We start from the raw sequence: 18754 nt of genomic DNA on the forward strand, positions 1-18754 counted from the left end.
GTTCTTCTGAACCTGTGGTATTTCAGGAGCTGGAGAATTCCCTGTCATAACTAAGACAGTCTTGAAAATCTGAATTTCTCATGCCCTTGCACTGCCGCATCAGTAAACTTTATCTGCCATACTTGCTGGAAATTCTTTGTTGTTTTTTTGTGTAGCTAGACATATGACTATCGCAGGACCTCTACTAGAGACTTTTCATAAATGTGTTTTAAGAATCCATCTTTAAAATAGCATTAAAAGGGTAGTAGAGAAATGAGGAAATCAGTCATAGAGTTTTGCAGGTTGTTTTGAGGGGAATGTATTCTTATTTCCAGCAATTGAACAATAGGGAGAAAATGAGTCAGATAGGGCTTTCACATCACTTCTTAAATTTCTTTGTCCTATTCTCAACTGCCTGATTCACCAAAGCTGTTATGTGGTGCCTGGGCTRGTGTTCATTTTTGTTCTCTCCCTCTGCCCCTCTCTGCCTGGGATTTATAATGCTGTTTTCTGTTCTGTCTGATATGTGGTTAGCTGAGGTTTTACATATTATTTAAAAAAAAAAAGGCATTTCTGATGAGTGTTGCAAAGTATGTTGCAATCATGAACTGAAATATTAAAATCTGTATGCTTGTTAATCTTGCTGCCATTCCAATGTAGTTTGAATCCACAGAAATGTTTTCAGAAATCAGTTTTCTATGTAGGCAGAGATTATTTTGCATATTTTTACTTTCCTTAAAAATTAGTATTTAACTTATATCTTCACATATACATTATATAATATTAATTTGCTTAGAATGTAGGTAATAGATTAGATCTGCTTTTTTCAGGTGAGATACTGTTGTCAATAAATATTTAGATCTGTACAGAGCTGTTCAGCTTAGAGCATTTAATTATGTTGTAGTATGTTGTCACATAAAGTCTACTTTTGGAGGAAAACTTTTTTGTTTTGTGTTATAAATTACATGAAAAATGTCAGTGATTAATATTAGTTAAGTAACAAAGTATTTTATTTGAATTTTCATGATGGGTTTCTGTTAATATTAGAGGCTTCCAAGTTGTTTTAAGCATGTTGTTAGGGGTATGCAAATGACATAAGATCAGCAAGCTTTTTCCAAATGGTAGCAAAAGTGGAAACATCCCCCAGTTTGCTTCTGTGGAGGTGCTAATTTGAGCCATGGGAAAATCACCTCTGCACAGACAGTTGCTGTTTGATCAGGCATAATTGGAAGCTGTGCACAGCAGCAGTTTGCTAACTCCAAACTACATTTCTAGTTCAGCGTATGGGAACAGGAAGATGTAAGAAGCATGGGACAAATGAGGTGGACCTACTGACCGTTTATCCAGTTCATATCTCACCAGTTTGGCTATAAGGATACTATGAGAAACTGTCAAGGGCCTTACTAGTCAAGGGGTACAACTCCTATTGCTCTCCTCTTAGCCACACAGCCACTCATGTCATCACAGAAGGTTATCCGGTTAGACATAATTGCCCTTCCTGGCTGTTCCCAACCACCWYCTTGTCCTTGCTTGGATGAGGGTTTGCTTCATAACTTTCCCAGAGATTGAGGTGAGATTGATTGGTCTGTTGTTCCCCAGAAGCTCCTTCTTGCCCTTCTTGAAGATGGGTGTGGCATTTGCCTTCCTCAGGTTATCAGAAACTTCTCCTGATTGCCACAGTCTTTCAAAGAGGATGGAAAGCAGCCTCTCAATGACATCAACTTGTTCCTTCAGTAACCTCAGATGCATCCCATCCCATCCCGTCCCATCCCATGACTTGTATATAAGTCCAGTTAAGTACGTGACTGTACTTAGTCCAGTTGACTTAAGTACTCCCTAACTTTATCTTCCTCCCCTTCCTTATGAATGCAYAGACTGAACTATTTAGGAAAAAAATAAACAAGCTAACCCAGTACTCCTGAATTAATCTTACACTGTTAGCATATATTTTGTGACTATATCAATAATGCAAATGTTCAAGGACACTGAACTCTTTTCCTTTACTTTCGCAATTCATAAGTCTTATGTTTATTAGAAAAATAAAAAGTGAAGAGCCTGCCAGTGTCATAAGAAGTAAATATATAGCACTGCATTACTGCTAATTGTGAATTAACTTGTTCCATTGCATTCCAGAAGGTTATGGCAGTTTATACCAATTGAAAATCTAGCTTCTAGAARAATGTTTGTGCACATGTAGAATTATAAATAGAATTTCTTAGAAGTCTGTAACTTGCTAATTACATTYTTCAAAGGACATCTTATTAACAGCACCTTTCTGGAATTTTTTTGCAGTGGAAAATGAAGCTGAAGCTGAAAGGGTTCTGTTTTCATATGGGTATGGTGCCAATGTTCCTACAACAGCCAAAAGACGACTAAAGCAAAGGTGAAAAGTTCCTCTTGTATTTACTTGTTGAAGAAAAAGTGAATGAAGATGCATGTTTTGTTCAGTCTTAGAAAAAAACCCAGTTTGATTAGCGTAGAGTTTTTTAATTACTATTAAATACAAAGAAATAAGATAAAGAATAAGACCTGTTTATGTGGTTGATAGGTATAAATGAACATATAGATATTTTTCTAGCTTATTTTGACGTCTTCTTTCCTTGTCTTTCAGAAAGGTGAGTTTTAATTGGATAAAATTCAAACAGCTGTGAACAGATCAGTTACATTATTTAAATTTATATAATCAGAAWTTTTTTTAAATAGCTTGCAAATGGCTGTAGTTAATTGTAACAAACTCAGAAACACAACTATAAGAAAATTAAGAAGCCCAAGGTTTCTTCAATTTAATAGAGCTTAATGAATAGATAAAAAGTCATGGGTAGGCTGAATAACATGACTCTTGATCAGACCCATAGTCGTTTTTAAATAATAAATTAATACTATGCACCATCTTTAAGAAATAATGTTGACTGTGTCAATTTGAATGGCAAAAAAAATCCAAAGCAAAAACAAAAATCCCACCACCCTTGGTGGACACACAAAAAACAGTATAAAGACAGGGCAGGCATGTAGCACAACTTCGCAGATACATTCCTAGCTTTTAGATATCAGTGTTTCAGGAGCTGGAAGTGCAATTTTCATCATGTATAGCTAGTTTTTACTATAAACATTTGTTTGTTTTTTTGCTCTCTCCCCCTCTGCTTTCTTAGTTAAAAAAAATATTTAATATCCTTTAGAACAGTAAGGTACTGACGAGAATTAACAAATAATGCTCAATTTATGTTGGAAACAAATATTTAGGGGACCACATACTGTTTCTTCTATCCTTTGTATTTGTTTTTTAAGGTAGGTGTTGTCAATAGGATTGTCAGACAGRGATCATAAAGATTCTATGTAGTACTGAACTATGACAACCTTAATTTGCTCTTGACACATTTATATTCCTCTTCAGATTGTTCCTTATAAGATATCTTTTTCCATTGTATAAAACTGGGGGRAAAAAAGGCAAAAAACTCAGCAAGCCTATTATATGTCTATTTTCAGAGACTGTTGAGAATTCTATAGAATCGTTTCCTAAAACTTCAGTTTCTTCTTCCTGYGTCAATAGTTCGGAAACTTGTCTGAGTTTCAGCATCCTTCTTTTTCCCTACCTTATTCATTTCAGTTTAGATTAAATAATCTATATAGAGATTTTGCTAGGTCCTGACCTAGCAATGGTGAATCTGATGATCAATATGCCGGGATTTCAAATGTGCCTGGAAGACTCTTTCTGAGCTTAGGAGCAGCTGTATCAGACTGCCCCTCTTTTGTTCCAAAAGTCATTGGAAGGTAAAAGCTGATCTCATCCTTYATTATGATGTTGGAGACTTCATGGCCCTTCTGCGGTCTTTACCAATTAAGAAAATTTTAAAAAGCAATACAAATTTGTGTAGGGTTTACCTGCTGCTGTTCTGACTCAAGAAAATTTGCCATGCAGAAAAAGAGTGTGAAGCCTTCGACTCCTAAGCTTCAAAGTAAAGTCTCCTTGAAACCAACTTCTATGTTTAGAGCTGTTAAAGAAACACAGATAAGTGTTCCACTCTCTGGGGTTGGTTAAGGAAAAAGAATCTATTACGAATGTGGATAATATTCTTCTTGAGGTCCACTGCCTGCTCTTTAATTCCAGACTTTTGGTATCCTAAATGAAGGACTCTGGCAAGTTCACAACACGCACTTCAGTGTCTAATTAAAACTTTGTGCTAAACCACCCACTAAGGCATAGTGCATGATAGGGTCTACACCTGTTTGCCTACTTGCCAGAAAAAAACTATTTTGTGACTTTGAACATAGAGGCTATGTCCATGCTAGTAAATTAAACATGCCTGGGAAGATTTTCAAGCACTGAGACCAAATGACATATAGCAGTACACTTCCATAATATTGAACTCTCAGCTGTTAGCTGCATGAAAACTCTGAATTGGCAATGGTTGCTGGTCCGTGCTGTCTCCTCAGCTGTGTTTGGGAACTGTCTGGGAGAGTGGCAAGTGCCAGAATGCTATGAGGGACACTGATGGTTTGCTAACTATAAATGATCACAGTCTTGAGCTCTGTGTAATTTTCTAGGATGGATGTAACCATTGTTTTCCAGAATGAGCTGTTTTTGTAGATTGCTCCCTTTGTTCCTTTGCTTATTCTAAATTTAAGCTGGTCAAAAAAYATAGTGATAAGCATACTTCAAGCATGTACTTGTGGTTATCATTAAATACTTGCAAATTCAGGTCAAGTTTACTGAATAGTTTTAGCTGGAAAAATTATGGGCTGCATTCCCAAAGTTGACGTGGTAAGGTATCACTGTTTCCCCTGTACTCCAATAGCTAATGTATAAGAGCCCTCATTTGAGATATGTAGAAAAGAAAATGGCTGATGGTTTATGGACAGTATGTGCTGAGAGTCTAATACCTGGACTGGAGTGGCTCCTCTCTTCTTTCTATACATACATTTTTGAAAATTGTTACACATTTGACTGGAAGGATAGATTGTGTATCTAGAGCCTGTAGTTCAGTGGTTAGGGCACACTAAAGGGAGATGAGTATTAGCCCCATACATCTTAATGTTAGAGCTTTGAATTTCCCATGTCATACTTGCATAATAGGTTGGTGGCTAGAATGCCTAAACACAGAAGGGTTCGGTCATATCTTTTCTAGATATGTTTTTCGTTGAAAGTTGCCAAGCTGCTGAATCCTACAAAGGTGGCAGGATTCATTACAAGATGAAGACACATAAATTTAGACACTAGTTTAACACAGGGCATCTAACTACCCTTTATAATCAATGTAGATCTAATCAATACAGTCAGTGAAGTCTGGAGTATGTTTCAGCCTACCAGGCAGGTGTCCAGTTTAGGCAAAGCTGTTCAGGCTGTACTGACTGCATTGAATACGACTATACTGATCATAATAACAGCTTAGGCCCAACAGCTATGTTAAATATAAGAGCCTGGATTTAGGCTATTCAACTGCAAACTGAATCTTCCCATAGCTATCTGTGGAACTATGCAGGTGAATTGATGATAAACTTTGATTTTGGACATGAAACATGAGAGGTTGGGTTGGACATGAAACATGTGAAAGGTTGAGGATCTATTTTTTTTATATTATAATTTTTTTTGACTAGAGTGTTTAGGTAGCTGAATAATCCTCTCTCTTCATTAATAAGTTCTTCTGTGGATCTGGGAAAGAGTTTATTTTAAAAAARATTATGGCAATTACATATTTAATTACTTAGGATATTCAATGTTAGACAAGACAATTTCGTCTCTGTTTGGAAAATGATTAAGTATTACATTATTCATTGTTCCTCCATAAAATGTACATTAAAATGAATTAATGTGTATTTTTAAGAGGAGGCTGTTTATAATGATTCTCTAAAGTTTTTAGAAAGTAAATACCCATCTAATCAGTTGGAATATTCTAATCTGATTTCTGATACTATGTAATGTTGTGCAAATGATATAGGTAATCACTTTGGGAAAAACATACTACAATGACATAACTGTGGGAATGTTATTTCAGTGCTGTTAAATTTGTAATAATTTTATTGTTCTTACAACTTTGACCATTCTGCATGGTTTCACTGCATAGTTTATGCATTAATATTTAAGCATTAGTGAAAAATTAAGGCAATCACATTCTGAAGTATAAATGTGAGAATTTGTTTTGCATATTTTGGAAAAAAATAAACTGATCATCCTTTTTATTGGCACAGTGTTCACTTGGCAAGAAGGTTACTGCAGCTAGAAAAGCAAAACTCACTGCTTGTAAAAGATCTGGAACATCAGAAGGAACAAGTAACACAGATTTCACAAGAGGTAATTTACTGCCACAAAAACATCCAATCTGTAGAGACTGTAAATATTGCAGAACAGCTGTTCATAAAATGAAGTATTTTCTAAGCAGTGTTTACTGTGTATTTGATGTCACAGAATGGCCTCATAATTAACCAAAACTTTATATTGAAGTTTTTCAAAGAAATTTATAATGTATTTTGAAACAAAGATCAAAAGAGGGATTATTCTACTGGCTAAACAAGAATGTAGGCTAGACAAAAGACAAAAGTTCTGATTTCTGAACAGAAGACCAGCTAGCCAAGCTAGTTTGTTCTGTCTGATAATTAATTGTTCAATGAATACCTCATTAATTTTRCACAGCTCTGGTCTTAAATCACTTTTGAAAATGTTTCTGTAAATGCTTTTCTACATTATTCAGTTCTTGAGTCTTTTGAATATACAAGTCTAGGGAATATTTAATATAAACTGCTAAAAAAGGATCTAAAATTATTTTTCTAACTATGTCATAACAAGTTTAATTTCATGATTATTTTAAAGTCTGTATGTAATAGCTGAAAGCACGTATTGTGTTCACATGGAGCATAATTGCTAAACAAGAATCAGTTTGAAATCACCCAGAGTTAAGTTAAAATAATTTTTGGAAATATTTTAGAGATTTTCTTTCAAGTATCTCTTAGGAACCAGAGAACTTCTAGGTTTGCTGTTAGATGTTGCCACCATATGGAATTTCTAGGATGACTGTTTCAGGAATGAAGCTGACAGTTTGATTTTAAAGCTATGGTAATTAATAACTAGGATAACTACACCAAAGTACTTTACAGTGCAAATACTTGCATTTTCTGCATATTGAAAAAATAGTTGAATGATTCTATAGTGAAATTTTTTAGAGAATTCATTTTAACCAATACTAAAATTTGTTATGGATTCTTCTTAGGTATATGTTAGTAATTTGTATTTGACTAAAATATACCTTTCAAATGTTCTTGACTTGAAAGCATCAGGAGATTGGTGAATCCAACGTTAGCCATTTTTTCACTATCATCAGTAAAACATACACTTTATTTCCCATTTGAATCTGTCTGGTTTCCACTTCCATACATTCTGTCTTACCTGCAGTGGATTTATATTTGCTTCTGGATCACTGGCAAAAGATTTACTACCAGTGACCTTAGTTTAGATCCCTGAAAAACTCCACTAGAACATCTTCACCTCATTTTTATTCTCCCATGGTCTTGTAGCCCTTTTTTCATTATATTGGTAGGCACTCTTTTGACCATATAATTGTAGAGTTTAAATCAGAATGTCATCCAGTAGCAAGTTCAATGTCTTGCAGCTAGCTAACCCACAGCTGCCCACTTTAAACTCTTAGGAGGTTAAATAATTTTTTTTAAAAACCTGTTTTCTATTAAATTTTTGTCTGTCATTCAAGTCTGAATGCTTCGTCAGATTTTTTTTTTTTATTTTGCATATGATGATTATAGGCCATTTTCTTTGATATCAATTGCCTCAGCCATTCTGCTTGCCATTCTGCAATAGGTACACAAAGATTTTTCACTTATTAATGGATTGGAAATGCTTCGTTCTCCTGTTATACAAACTGATCATCTGACTTCTTTTGAAACAGAGAACAGAAATATTTATTGAAAATTTCTGTGGTTTTTTTTCATCATTATATAAAGTTTTACTGTATCTCTGCCATAATGGGTATTGTTTGCTCCCATTTTACTTCATTTTAAGAATTGTTTGCCTGCATCAATGTTCCCCATGAAGTTCTAGCTTTTCTTGTTAATTTTCTGTATTTCATATCTTTACTTATATTGATTTCTGTCTTTTATCTTCCTTTATACATTTAAAGTTCTTTAATTTCTGTTTGTTGCCTTTACTGTGTCCTTTGAGCTAGGATAGATTTTTAGTCCAAGGTATCTTCCTTCTTGATTTTAAGAGCAAAACAGTTACTGTAGACTACATCGTGCTGAGGTAGCCCATTATCATTCTTTAAATTGACAGTTTGTTCAGTCATCAAAAAGGATGAAAAGGAACATGGCCTATATGACATCTGTGCTGAAATCTAGAACACAGATTGCAAGTTGCTTACAAAGTGATTGCACCAACTTTTCTTTTGAATTTGCATTGCATATTGTGATTTTCCTGCAGTACTTCAGATATTCTCTGTGGAGACAAAAAAAGAAAAAAGAAAAAAAGAAAAGTGGTTGCAATAACTACAGTGGATGCTTTTTCTAAGACCCTTTTTTGGACTGTCCTCAACCAATTGCTGCTGAACCTTGTAGAAAGGAATCATGTTGATCTTCTGGGAAAGTCCGGCATTACCAAGAAGAAAACACTGACTTCTCTATAATTTCATTCACCTGGTGGGAGTCTGATATAATGTGCTTGCTTGAAAGTTGGAACCCTATGGAAAAGCACAACTGCTCAAGAAAACTTGTCAGTCTTCAGTTAGTCCTATGAGAGTTTGTCCAGCTTTATTTGACTGTACAGGATCCTATCCATTCTCTGTCCTGTGAAATGGTGTTAAAAAAGAATTCTCCATTAAAGTCTGTCCTGTTTTTACTGTGTTGTATGGCAGTGACATGCAACGTTAAAGTAGGTATTTGGGCTTATTTCTTACTACAGGGTTGTTTACCATGTCTAGAACAAACAGAGTAAAGGAATTCTCACGACCTGAACCAAGAAAGATTTCTCCCAGTTCATAATAGATCAGTTTATTGCTTCTAAAACTCACTTTATGTTAATTGCAATTTAAGTAAATGGAAGGTTATAGATCAGCTCCTGCAAAGTAGTGATCTACAGTTACCAAACTTAGTGTCCAAACTAAATTTGGGGCATAGTAAATTAATTCACTTTGCAGAGGCTTATAGCAGCCATGCCAGAACTGAAGGATGACAGTCTCTTGTGTCTAGAAGTCTAGCATGGTCTTTGGGAGGCTTAATAAGCAAATACAGAGTCAGTATAGGGTACAAGTTATACCTGAAATTAAAAAAAATGTACTAAGCTGGTGCATTTGCCTTTCTGCTGAATGACTTTTGTGAGCTTTCTCTATGATGTTGTGTATGTACTTTTTGTATGCCTCAGTTGAAACATTTTTACCAAAAACATGTTTACAACTCACTCTGAGAGTATAAATCAAGATGAATAATGATGAACTACTTGAGCTTGATAAGAATGTATGTTGAGGCATAAATAATAAATGTCCAATTGCAAAGAATTAGATTTATCACTTAAAAGAATGACACAGGAATACCTAAGTAACTCCTGTATGTTAAGTCAGAAAGAAAATAAAGTTTCTTACAAAGAAAACCAACACTTTTGCTCAAGGGTAATGCTTAATTCATATATATATAATGGGTGTGTATATATATACAGGTATATATACACATATATAAATTAATAAAATTGATTAAATGCATTTATTGCTTAATTAAATGCATTTTAATGATCACTTCTTTTAAGTTTGTAGAAACCAATAGGCAGCAAAGAAGCACCATGGAGAGGGAAGGAATAGCCTTTTTTTTTTTTTCAGTTACAATTGCATGCATTTTAACAAGTAAAGTTTGCAAGAGGACAAATGAGTTAGCAGCATCAAACCAAGATTACAATACTGCACCTGTGTTTTCCCAGTAAAGTACTTTAATTCTTATCAGTGAGAACAATGAGAAGCTTCACAGTCACAACATCCTTTGAAAGTTCTTACACTCTCAGGAACAGCATTCCAAACAAGATGCGTTGGATTAATTTTATTTTTCCTGTAATGACTGCCCCAAGTTTCCATGTTCCATTTTTAGGCCATCCTAGAGATTAGTATTCCATGTCTTAAAAGGACCTATGTGTGTCATGTAAAAACACTATCTATCCTTTTTCTCAAAAAGATCTTTTTGATAACTTCTGCTCTCAGAAAACTAATAGCTTAATTTCTTATGCTTATGGATTTATTGAAGTTAATTAGTCTCTTCAAGAAAATGATTGCCCCTTGTTTTTATTTCCTCGCAATGAATCTGGAATTTCACTGTGGACTAAAATAGGTATTTTCTGAAGGAACTAATATATTTAAATAATATTTAAGGATTTTTTATCAGTTCTAAGAAGTGCATTGTTATTTTCTCTCTTTGCCACTTCTAAAACATAAGATGGAGTGTACTGTGCTTTTAATAAAGTTGGTAAGGTGAACAAGCAATGTTCTGTCTATATTCTGTTTTTTCTGTTTGTTTGGAACACCGGGAAATAAGACTGACTGGTCCTAAGTCTTACTTGGCAAATACAGATTGTTTAATCTATTCAGAAATTTTATAAACTAATTGGAAATCTTAGCCATCTTCAATTAAACTCATTCTATTAGACCTGTCTGTATCTAAACATTAAAAGATTTTAATTTATTTTAAACAATCTAGTTGATATTCTTGACTTCTATGTACTCCAGCTGCTGAAACTGCTAAATTTTGAAGTTTAGTCTTCAGTCCAGACATTTTTAGTGAATGATTTTGTTATTGCTTGAGATGCAAGCCATATCAGTTAATATTTGGCATTGCTTTTTAGTCCTGTTGATACTGGATATAGAGATATAGGTATGAAACATAAATAGGTATGAAAGTTCCTTTATACAAGTCTGGTAAACATCCTGTTGGACTTCTTAGTTTATATACAGTTATTGATTAAAGGAGAAGGGACTTTCCTCCCATTACTATTGCGTGTTTGTTTAGGTTCAGTTTCAGAGCTAAAAACTATTGCAAAGGTATACTATTTAAAAATGTCACTTGTGGTCAAGAAGGTGAAGAAGGAGAGGCCTTATCTATGCTCATTTTCTCATTAATGGAAGCTGTTATATTAAAACTCTTGAAATGCAGATTCAGCKGAATATAGAGATCACTAACAAGACTGCAGTGAAAATATAGCACAATTACAGCAGAAAAGTAAGAGGTAGTAACTTACTAGATAGTAATTGGGGATAATTTGTTGCATTTTTGGGGAGATAACGGGGGGGKTTGTATTATTATAATGAATAACTGTGCTTTACAAATTATAAAATTTATAGCAGTAACACTTTATTTTTTTGTCAGCTTGACAGAGCAAATTCTTTGTTGAATCAAGTACAACAGCCATACAAATACCTGATTGAAACTGTGCGACAGAGAGATTCTCAAATAAGTCTACAGAAAGAACATATTGCACAACTTGAAAAAGATGTCAGGTAATAAAAATCACTGTGTTTTATATTTTAAACTGYAAGTGAAATAATTTCTATGTTTATCATTAGAAAACAATATGCTGCTGGTCATAAAGCAGGAGACGTAGACACTGCATCAATGATTAAGTCCTGTCTTTATCCTGGAACTTCAGCATCTGTGATTTTCCTCATAAGGTCATAAAAGAGCCRTTAGGCCTAGAAAAGCAGCAATGAAAGTCAGATTTTTAAAGGGGAATTTGGAGTTGCGAAGAGTTCTCAGAAAGTAGAGAAAGTTCAGATGCATGAAAGGAAAGACTGACATACGCAAGATGTACAAAACTAAAAGTAAAGAAATGAAGTCAGAGAAAAATAATAGACCAGTGCACTAGCGAAGGGTGAAGTGTACTTTGTTCATAAGTACAGCAGACTTCTAGTGTGCTAGATCTTCTCTGATTTGCTGTTAGGTCCAGCTGCCAGAAACCTCTGACCACTGAGCAACTTCCCACCATCATACAGCTTTATAAACTGTGTTTACCATCTGGTTCTCAAATAAACTGTTATAAAATAACCTGTCCCATGTTTGCCAAAAAGTAGGATAGCTGTGTTCCAGTGCACTGGTACAGAAAAATTTAGTGTTTTAACTGTTAGATATTTCTCTGGTATCTTGATTTAGGACATACATACCAGCAGTACTCTACTGTGGCAAGCTGAGGTGTGCTTACCACCAGTCAGTGTTTCTATAAAAGAAATTGTGGTCTGACAAGAAACTATTTTTATCTGTAATGGTTTTATAGCAACCAAGTAATATTTACTTAGTATATCAAATGTTTTGTTAAAAAAAAAAATTCTTATGGTTCCCCATATTCCTTTTAAACTGAAATGACTAATGTTGACTTTCAGTTATTACAGTTTCATCTAAACTTTGCTACAAATTAAGAGCCCAGTGAAATTTTTTGAAACAGCTTAATCTCTTAGGGCTTTTCATACATGTTAGTAGTCCCTAATTTTGATCTTCTTAACTCTAGATTTAAAAAGACATCCTAAGTTGCTAGCTGAGAGTCCCTTCAGCACAGGAGAAAACATTATCTGGTATAAAGCTGATGATGTTGGTCCTATGGTTTCCCATAACCATATTTGGCATCAAGGTTAGAGAAAGGGATTTYTAACAAGAGAACCACATTGTAGCACTCTTTTGCTATGAGGGTAGCCATTTGGAATCTACTGATGACAGATTTAAGTTAAAATATCCTTTAGGTGATTCCAGATTGTGTTGTGAACCAGTCTAGCTCCCAGCTAGCCCAAAACTGGTCAGTGGATCAGATTAATTTAAATAAATTAAAGATTATCCCCACCAAATATATGCCAAGTAAAGCTCTGCTGGATCAAAAGATTTAGACCAGTGTTCCTATCAGTCTTTCTTAGCTTATTAAACAGCATTATGTTGGTTTATATGTGGAATATTTTTCAGAGAATGAGTTCAGAGATTTAATGTTTCTCAAGGAGGGCTCTAAATTTTGTAGATAATGTTGATACCATTAATTAGAATGATTAGAAAAGTAATAGTGAAAACACTAAACAGGGTTTATGTAGCCTGGTTTCTCTTTATCTCAGAGCTGAGGCAAATGTTAATATTTTTTAAGCCATTTCAAAATGTTGTGTTTTTCTCAATTGTTATCTAAAATTATTAGTTAATGTTTTCTTCTGTGTTAGCCTTTTTAAGTTGAAGTTTAATTTATGCTACTATTATACAAAATACATGAGTATAGTTAATTTTGCATAAAATACATGCATTAATTTTATGTCTAGAAAGCAATTTTGCAAATAGCTAATGTAAAAATAATGTTAAAAGTCATGTTCTCATATTGACTTTTAAAATAGTAGTTAGGGATTTTTTGCTTAGAAATTTTTTGAAATCTCATTTTTGAATACCAGATTATAGGTAAATAATGTAGTGTTAGTATTCCTGTGCCCTGACATTCAAGACTAGATGCTTTGTTTTTATCCTCACAGCTGCCCTATGGCTTGATCAAGCTTTTCCTTCTTGTGTGTTTAGTGTGCAGAATCTGTGGTGGAATAGTTTTCCCTTTATGTCATGTCTTTACCCCATCTGCCCATCAAAAGTGATGGTGGAGACTTGCAAAGCCATTGAGCTTGGCTAGTCTTTTGATATCAACTCAAAATTTAGGGTTTTGGCTCACAGGCTAAGAACAGAGACTGGAGATGATTCTCATTGCCATCATACCCACTAGTGCTAACAAGAGTATACTTTTATTCTACTTGCTCCTCAAGCACCGACATAAATCAACCCCGACTACTCTGCCTATACTATTGAATATTTCATTAGCAATGAATTTAGCCATAGAACTTCAGAGTGTCAGCAGAACCACTATCACTTGTTCTAACCATGGGACTTCTCAGTCAAGACCCTTCATCACTGCTATGGGAATTTGGCACTTAAACTTGCCACTCTTCATAAGAGGTAGATACGATGGTAAGTCTGCTCTTGGGCCACTGTTTGGTCCTAATACTTCATCTTCTCGGAGGTGGAGGTGCATCACTAAATGTTGCTGTTAGGCTGTTTGCACTAAATATGTTTTAGTGTCAGAATCCCTGATTACTTCACCTTTATCGCATTGTAGCTCTGTTTCTGCATTACATAGGTCATGGATTCCTTAAGTATTCCTTAAGTCACATCTGTGTTGTCAGTACCAGTGTTCTTTACCACCTCTTCCTCAACTTGAATTTGGAGAGATCACAAAGGAGTAATTTGCTAGTGGATTTACTTTTTCAGATTTAATCCAGAATTGGCTTCCGTGCACTACCATGATGGCCACTAATCTTTTTAGAACCTATGCCTAAGGTGGATAGATTCCTGCAAATTTCCCAGAATGATGAGTCAGGACTTTCTTGCAACCTTATAAATGTTTTGCAGCAACCTGAAATACTTTATATTTCCTTGCATATTTAGAAGACTGTTGGTTACTATTGGATGTGCTTTTGGTTCTATGATGAAGTACACAATCTTGATGAAAGCAGCGCAAGAGCACCTACAATAACAATCTCCTTAGTCTGGTCTGAGGATGTTCTTGTGTTACACATTTATCAGTTTTGTGACAAAATTGCTTATAATGGTTTATAATGTGGTCCCTTGACAGGCAGCMACAATTGTGTTCAGGATTCTCCACACTGCATCAATCTATGAAAGTGTCATTTCTGACAGCAGTTATTTCCACAAGAAGAGTGGGAGATTCAGGCACATCCTTTTGATATAATATTCTTTTGAGATGTCCTGCCAATCCATCATAAGTTTCTTTCCAATGTGGTCTTCAAAGTCCGCTTTAACCAGATCAGCTTACCCGTCTTCTTCCATAAACTTCGTACCTCTGTAGCTAAGGCTGTCTTTCAAACCCCCTATATCAAAACATGTCTTTCTTTTTATATGGAAGTAACTGGACTATTCAAATAGTTTTCACGGATAATTTGTGTCAATAGCTGTCAAATTGAGAGGAAAGGAATGGGCAGATAGATACTAGGCTGAATCAGTGCCTGCAAGTAGCATATTCTGCCAGAGCTGGAGCTATTTTGGTAGCCTTGATGAGAAATGTTTCTGTTCTGGATGTCTTCAACACAGCTCTGTGGATCTTTAGCCATATCTTCAAAAGAACTACAAGAGCTATTGTAGCCGGGGTAAATGCGTAGTTGTCATGTCTGTTAGTTATTTGCTTGAACACCTTAGAGACCCATCTCCAGGTTATTACAGATGTATGACATTACTGCTTAGACTCACTCAAAGGTAAAAGGAGAGGTTATTGAGGTGTAATCAAAGCTCTTTCAGTTTTAGTCTGCATGGATGTTCACCGTCCACCCTGCTTCCCATTGCCCTTTGAATTGTTCGTGGAAGGCCGCTGTGCTTGCATTTGACAGGTGAGAGGGCTGAGGTGGTCCTGGGAACAATCTAGTTTGTATGCTTGTGCACTGAGCCGTCTGTCTGGAGACACACTTTGGATAAAAAATCTCTGGTCTTGAATGAAAGGGCATCTACAGGGTGAATTTATAGGTGGTCCACACATCTCAAATATATTCTGTTGACTGTTAAATAACCTTTCTTTTATGTTGGTTCAGATCGCACTCGCGTTAATAGAAGTAAATAGAGGTGGTTAATAAGAACAGTTGCATCTATGAGGATGACTTCTACCTTAGCCCTATTACAAAGAAATCTCTCTAGTATCCAGTTCTTTAACCAGAAATGAAAACACCACATTTAGCCCTTCTTATGAAAAAAAAATGCCTTGCAACTATGTCATGCTGTGGGAAAACAAGTCTATGAATTTCATTCTTGTGTGTGCAGTGAAATAATTGTAGTCTTGGTACATAGTTTTCTGCTAAAAACATCTAGGATTATAAATAACTGGAGACATTAAACAGGAATTCATTCATAAAGAGAGGGTATTTATTTTAAATGTAGTTACTCAGATTTCTCAATACCGATGGCTGATTTTAAAAGTGTTTGGCTTATCCAAAAGCACTCCTCAAAAGCCTAACTGTGTGGTAGATCTAGAAGCAGAACAAGGATTTTGCTCATAAAAAGCTATGTACTGAAATGTTCCTTACCTAAACATTTTGGGTTCTCTAATTGCCATCCAAACATTATAAAGCTCAGCATACAGTGTCAGCTGAATTTTTCCCAGTCCAGAATTCTAGCAATGAGCTTTTTATGGAATATTACTGTTTTGTGAAATATGCATTATCTATTGAAACACTACTGCAATTTACCTGAAAATGCTCCAAACAAAATTTGTACAAATATATTTGTGGTTTTTCTACAAATGTGTGTATTCCGACCTGTATCACAACTTATAAAACTACTGCACTTTTTATGATTTTTTTTTTTTAATTTGGACACTACACAGGCCAGAGTTCTTAAGCCATTTGAAGCACTCCAATTGTAATCATTGAGCAATACTTTCATAGATGTCTTTATAAATCTGATATGGGGTTATTTAGCAGCACTATGAGAGATCACTAGTTTTTCATGCTATTCTCTTTTCTCTTCTAAATAACTTCTTTTTGCAATTTTTTCTACCTCTTTTTCTAACTACATTTGTTTAAAAAAATCCAGTTAAAACTTTCAAAATCAGCTGCCTATTCTGAGCTTATAAAATGGGTATGTTCAGTAATTATCAGAGAAGGGATAGTTGTCTATATATAATATTCATGCACATTACTTACCTACATTGTAGATTCAGTTTTATGTACAAAACCTTTATATATACCATTTTTAGATTTTTAGATTTGATTTTTTGATGGTAATGTTTGGATGTTAACATAAAATGCAGAAAATAACCCAAGATTGGACTTACGTTTTCAAATTCTTCATACTATAACATGAAAGTAACAGAAAGACACAATCCTTACTTCTTGGATCATTTGGGAAAGTGCAGTTTTCTGAAAAAGGAAATTTTTTGTCAAACTAAACAAGCAATAATAAAAACCAGTAATACATAAAACCATGTTTATTTAGTGTGTCCAGTATAAACATATTATTCAGAACATCTAATAGCAAAAGCTTTTTAATAGGATAGTAGCTAGTACATTTAGGACAAAGTTTTAAAAGATGGCTTAATTGCCCAAATTCAAAACACTTTAAAAGTCTGAGATTGGGAAATGTTAGTCTCCAGTCTCCAGAAAATCAAGTCGCCTAAGAATATCTTACTTACGATATCCAAGTACTTTGGCTTTAGATCCTGAGGAAAGCAAAACAAAATGAACCAGTGGTTGCTATAAGCAATGTGTATGCAAATGACAAGTGTATTCCATAGTAAGTCCTGCATTTCTGGACCCTGGATTCATACCTGCCTAGATCTTGAAAGCATGATGGAATGAAACTACATGTCCTCCCAGACATCCTGGTTTCTTCTGGATGGAAACAAAGGCGCAAGGAAAAGAAGTTGCTGCACTACTTTTCAGTAATTCTTCATCCTAGAGATGGGAGCCACTCTTATATGATGCCTCACAAAGGGCACCTTCCTCACACTCAGGATGGAGCAGTCAGTGACCATGACTGTTGGAGCACAGCATAATCTACGTTCTTCCTGCAGTATAAATCGCAGAATCCCAGAATGGTTGAGGTTGGAAGGGACCTCTGGAGATCATCTAGTCCAACCCCCCTGCTCAAGCAGGGTCACCTAGAGCACGTTGCACAGGATCGCGTCCAGGCAGGTTTTGAATATCTCCAGAGAAGGAGACTCCACAGTCTCTCTGGGCAACCTGTTCCAGTGCTCTGTCACCCTCACACTGAAGAAGTTTTTCCTCATGTTCAGATGGAACTGCCTGTGTTTCAGTTYGTGCCCGTTGCCTCGCGTCCTGTCACTCAGCACCACTGAAAAGAGTCTGGTCCCATCCTCTTGACACCCTCCCTTAAGATAACTTGTAATAAGATCCCCTCTCAGCCTTCTCTTCTCCAAGCTAAACAGGCCCAGCTCTCTCAGTCTTTCCTCATAGGAGAGATGCTCTAGTCCCCTAATCATCTTTGTGGCCCTTTGCTGGACTTGCTCCAGTAGTGCCACATCCCTCTTGTASTGGGGAGCCCAGAACTGGACGCAGTACTCCAGATGTGGCCTCACCAGGGCTGAGTAGAGGGGGAGGATCACCTCCCTCAACCTGCTGGCAATGCTCTTCCTAATGCAYYCCAGGACACCATTGGCCTTCTTGGCCACAAGGGCACATTGCTGCCTCATGGTTAACTTGGTGTCCACCAGCACTCCCAGGTCCTTCTCKGCAGAGCTGCTTTCCAGCAGGTCAACTCCCAACCTGTACTGGTGCAKGGGGTTATTCCTCCCCAGGTGCAGGACCCTGCACTTGCCTTTGTTGAACTTCATGAGGTTCCTCTCTGCCCAGCTCTCCAGCCTGTCTAGGTCTCTCTGAATGGCAGCACAGCCCTCTGGTGTATCGGCCACTCCTCCCAGTTTTGTATCATCAGCAAACTTGCTGAGGGTGCACTCTGTSCCTTCATCCAGGTCACTGATGAAGAGGTTGAACAAGACTGGACCCAGGACTGACCCCTGGGGGACACTGCTGGCTATAGGCCTCCARCTAGACTCTGCACCGCTGATCACAACCCTCTGAGCTCTGCCATTCAGCCAGTTCTCAATCCACCTCGCTGTCCACTCATCTATCCCACACTTCCTGAGCTTCTATGAGGATGTTGTGGGAGACGGTGTCAAAAGCCTTAAATGCAGCCATTCATACTGTTAAATAACTCCAGGAATATTAGATCATCCCAATACAGCCCATTTCTCCCAACTGTTCACATGTGGTTTTTTTTTTTTTTTTTT

The 18754-nt window shown here is 36.0% G+C and overlaps 1 protein-coding gene across 7 annotated transcripts in view; it reads left to right on the forward strand.

The window, feature by feature from the left end:
- The window catches only part of PIBF1 (progesterone immunomodulatory binding factor 1), a 127657-nt gene that overhangs the window by 83112 nt on the left and 25791 nt on the right, over positions 1-18754 (forward strand). For 6 of the 7 annotated variants that reach the window (XM_026061977.1, XM_026061974.1, XM_026061979.1 and 3 more), the window contains 3 exons: positions 2272-2362; positions 6163-6265; positions 11314-11444. In XM_026061977.1, the coding sequence (XP_025917762.1) occupies positions 2272-2362; positions 6163-6265; positions 11314-11444 (325 nt within the window). Of the gene's footprint in view, positions 1-2271; positions 2363-6162; positions 6266-11313; positions 11445-17280; positions 17303-18754 lie in introns of those variants that run through there. The other variant, XM_026061980.1, reaches the window with a different exon arrangement.

Source organism: Apteryx rowi, unplaced genomic scaffold (genome assembly GCF_003343035.1).
Source record: "Apteryx rowi isolate R43461 unplaced genomic scaffold, aptRow1 scaffold_189, whole genome shotgun sequence".
Classification (NCBI taxonomy): Eukaryota; Metazoa; Chordata; class Aves; order Apterygiformes; family Apterygidae; genus Apteryx; species Apteryx rowi.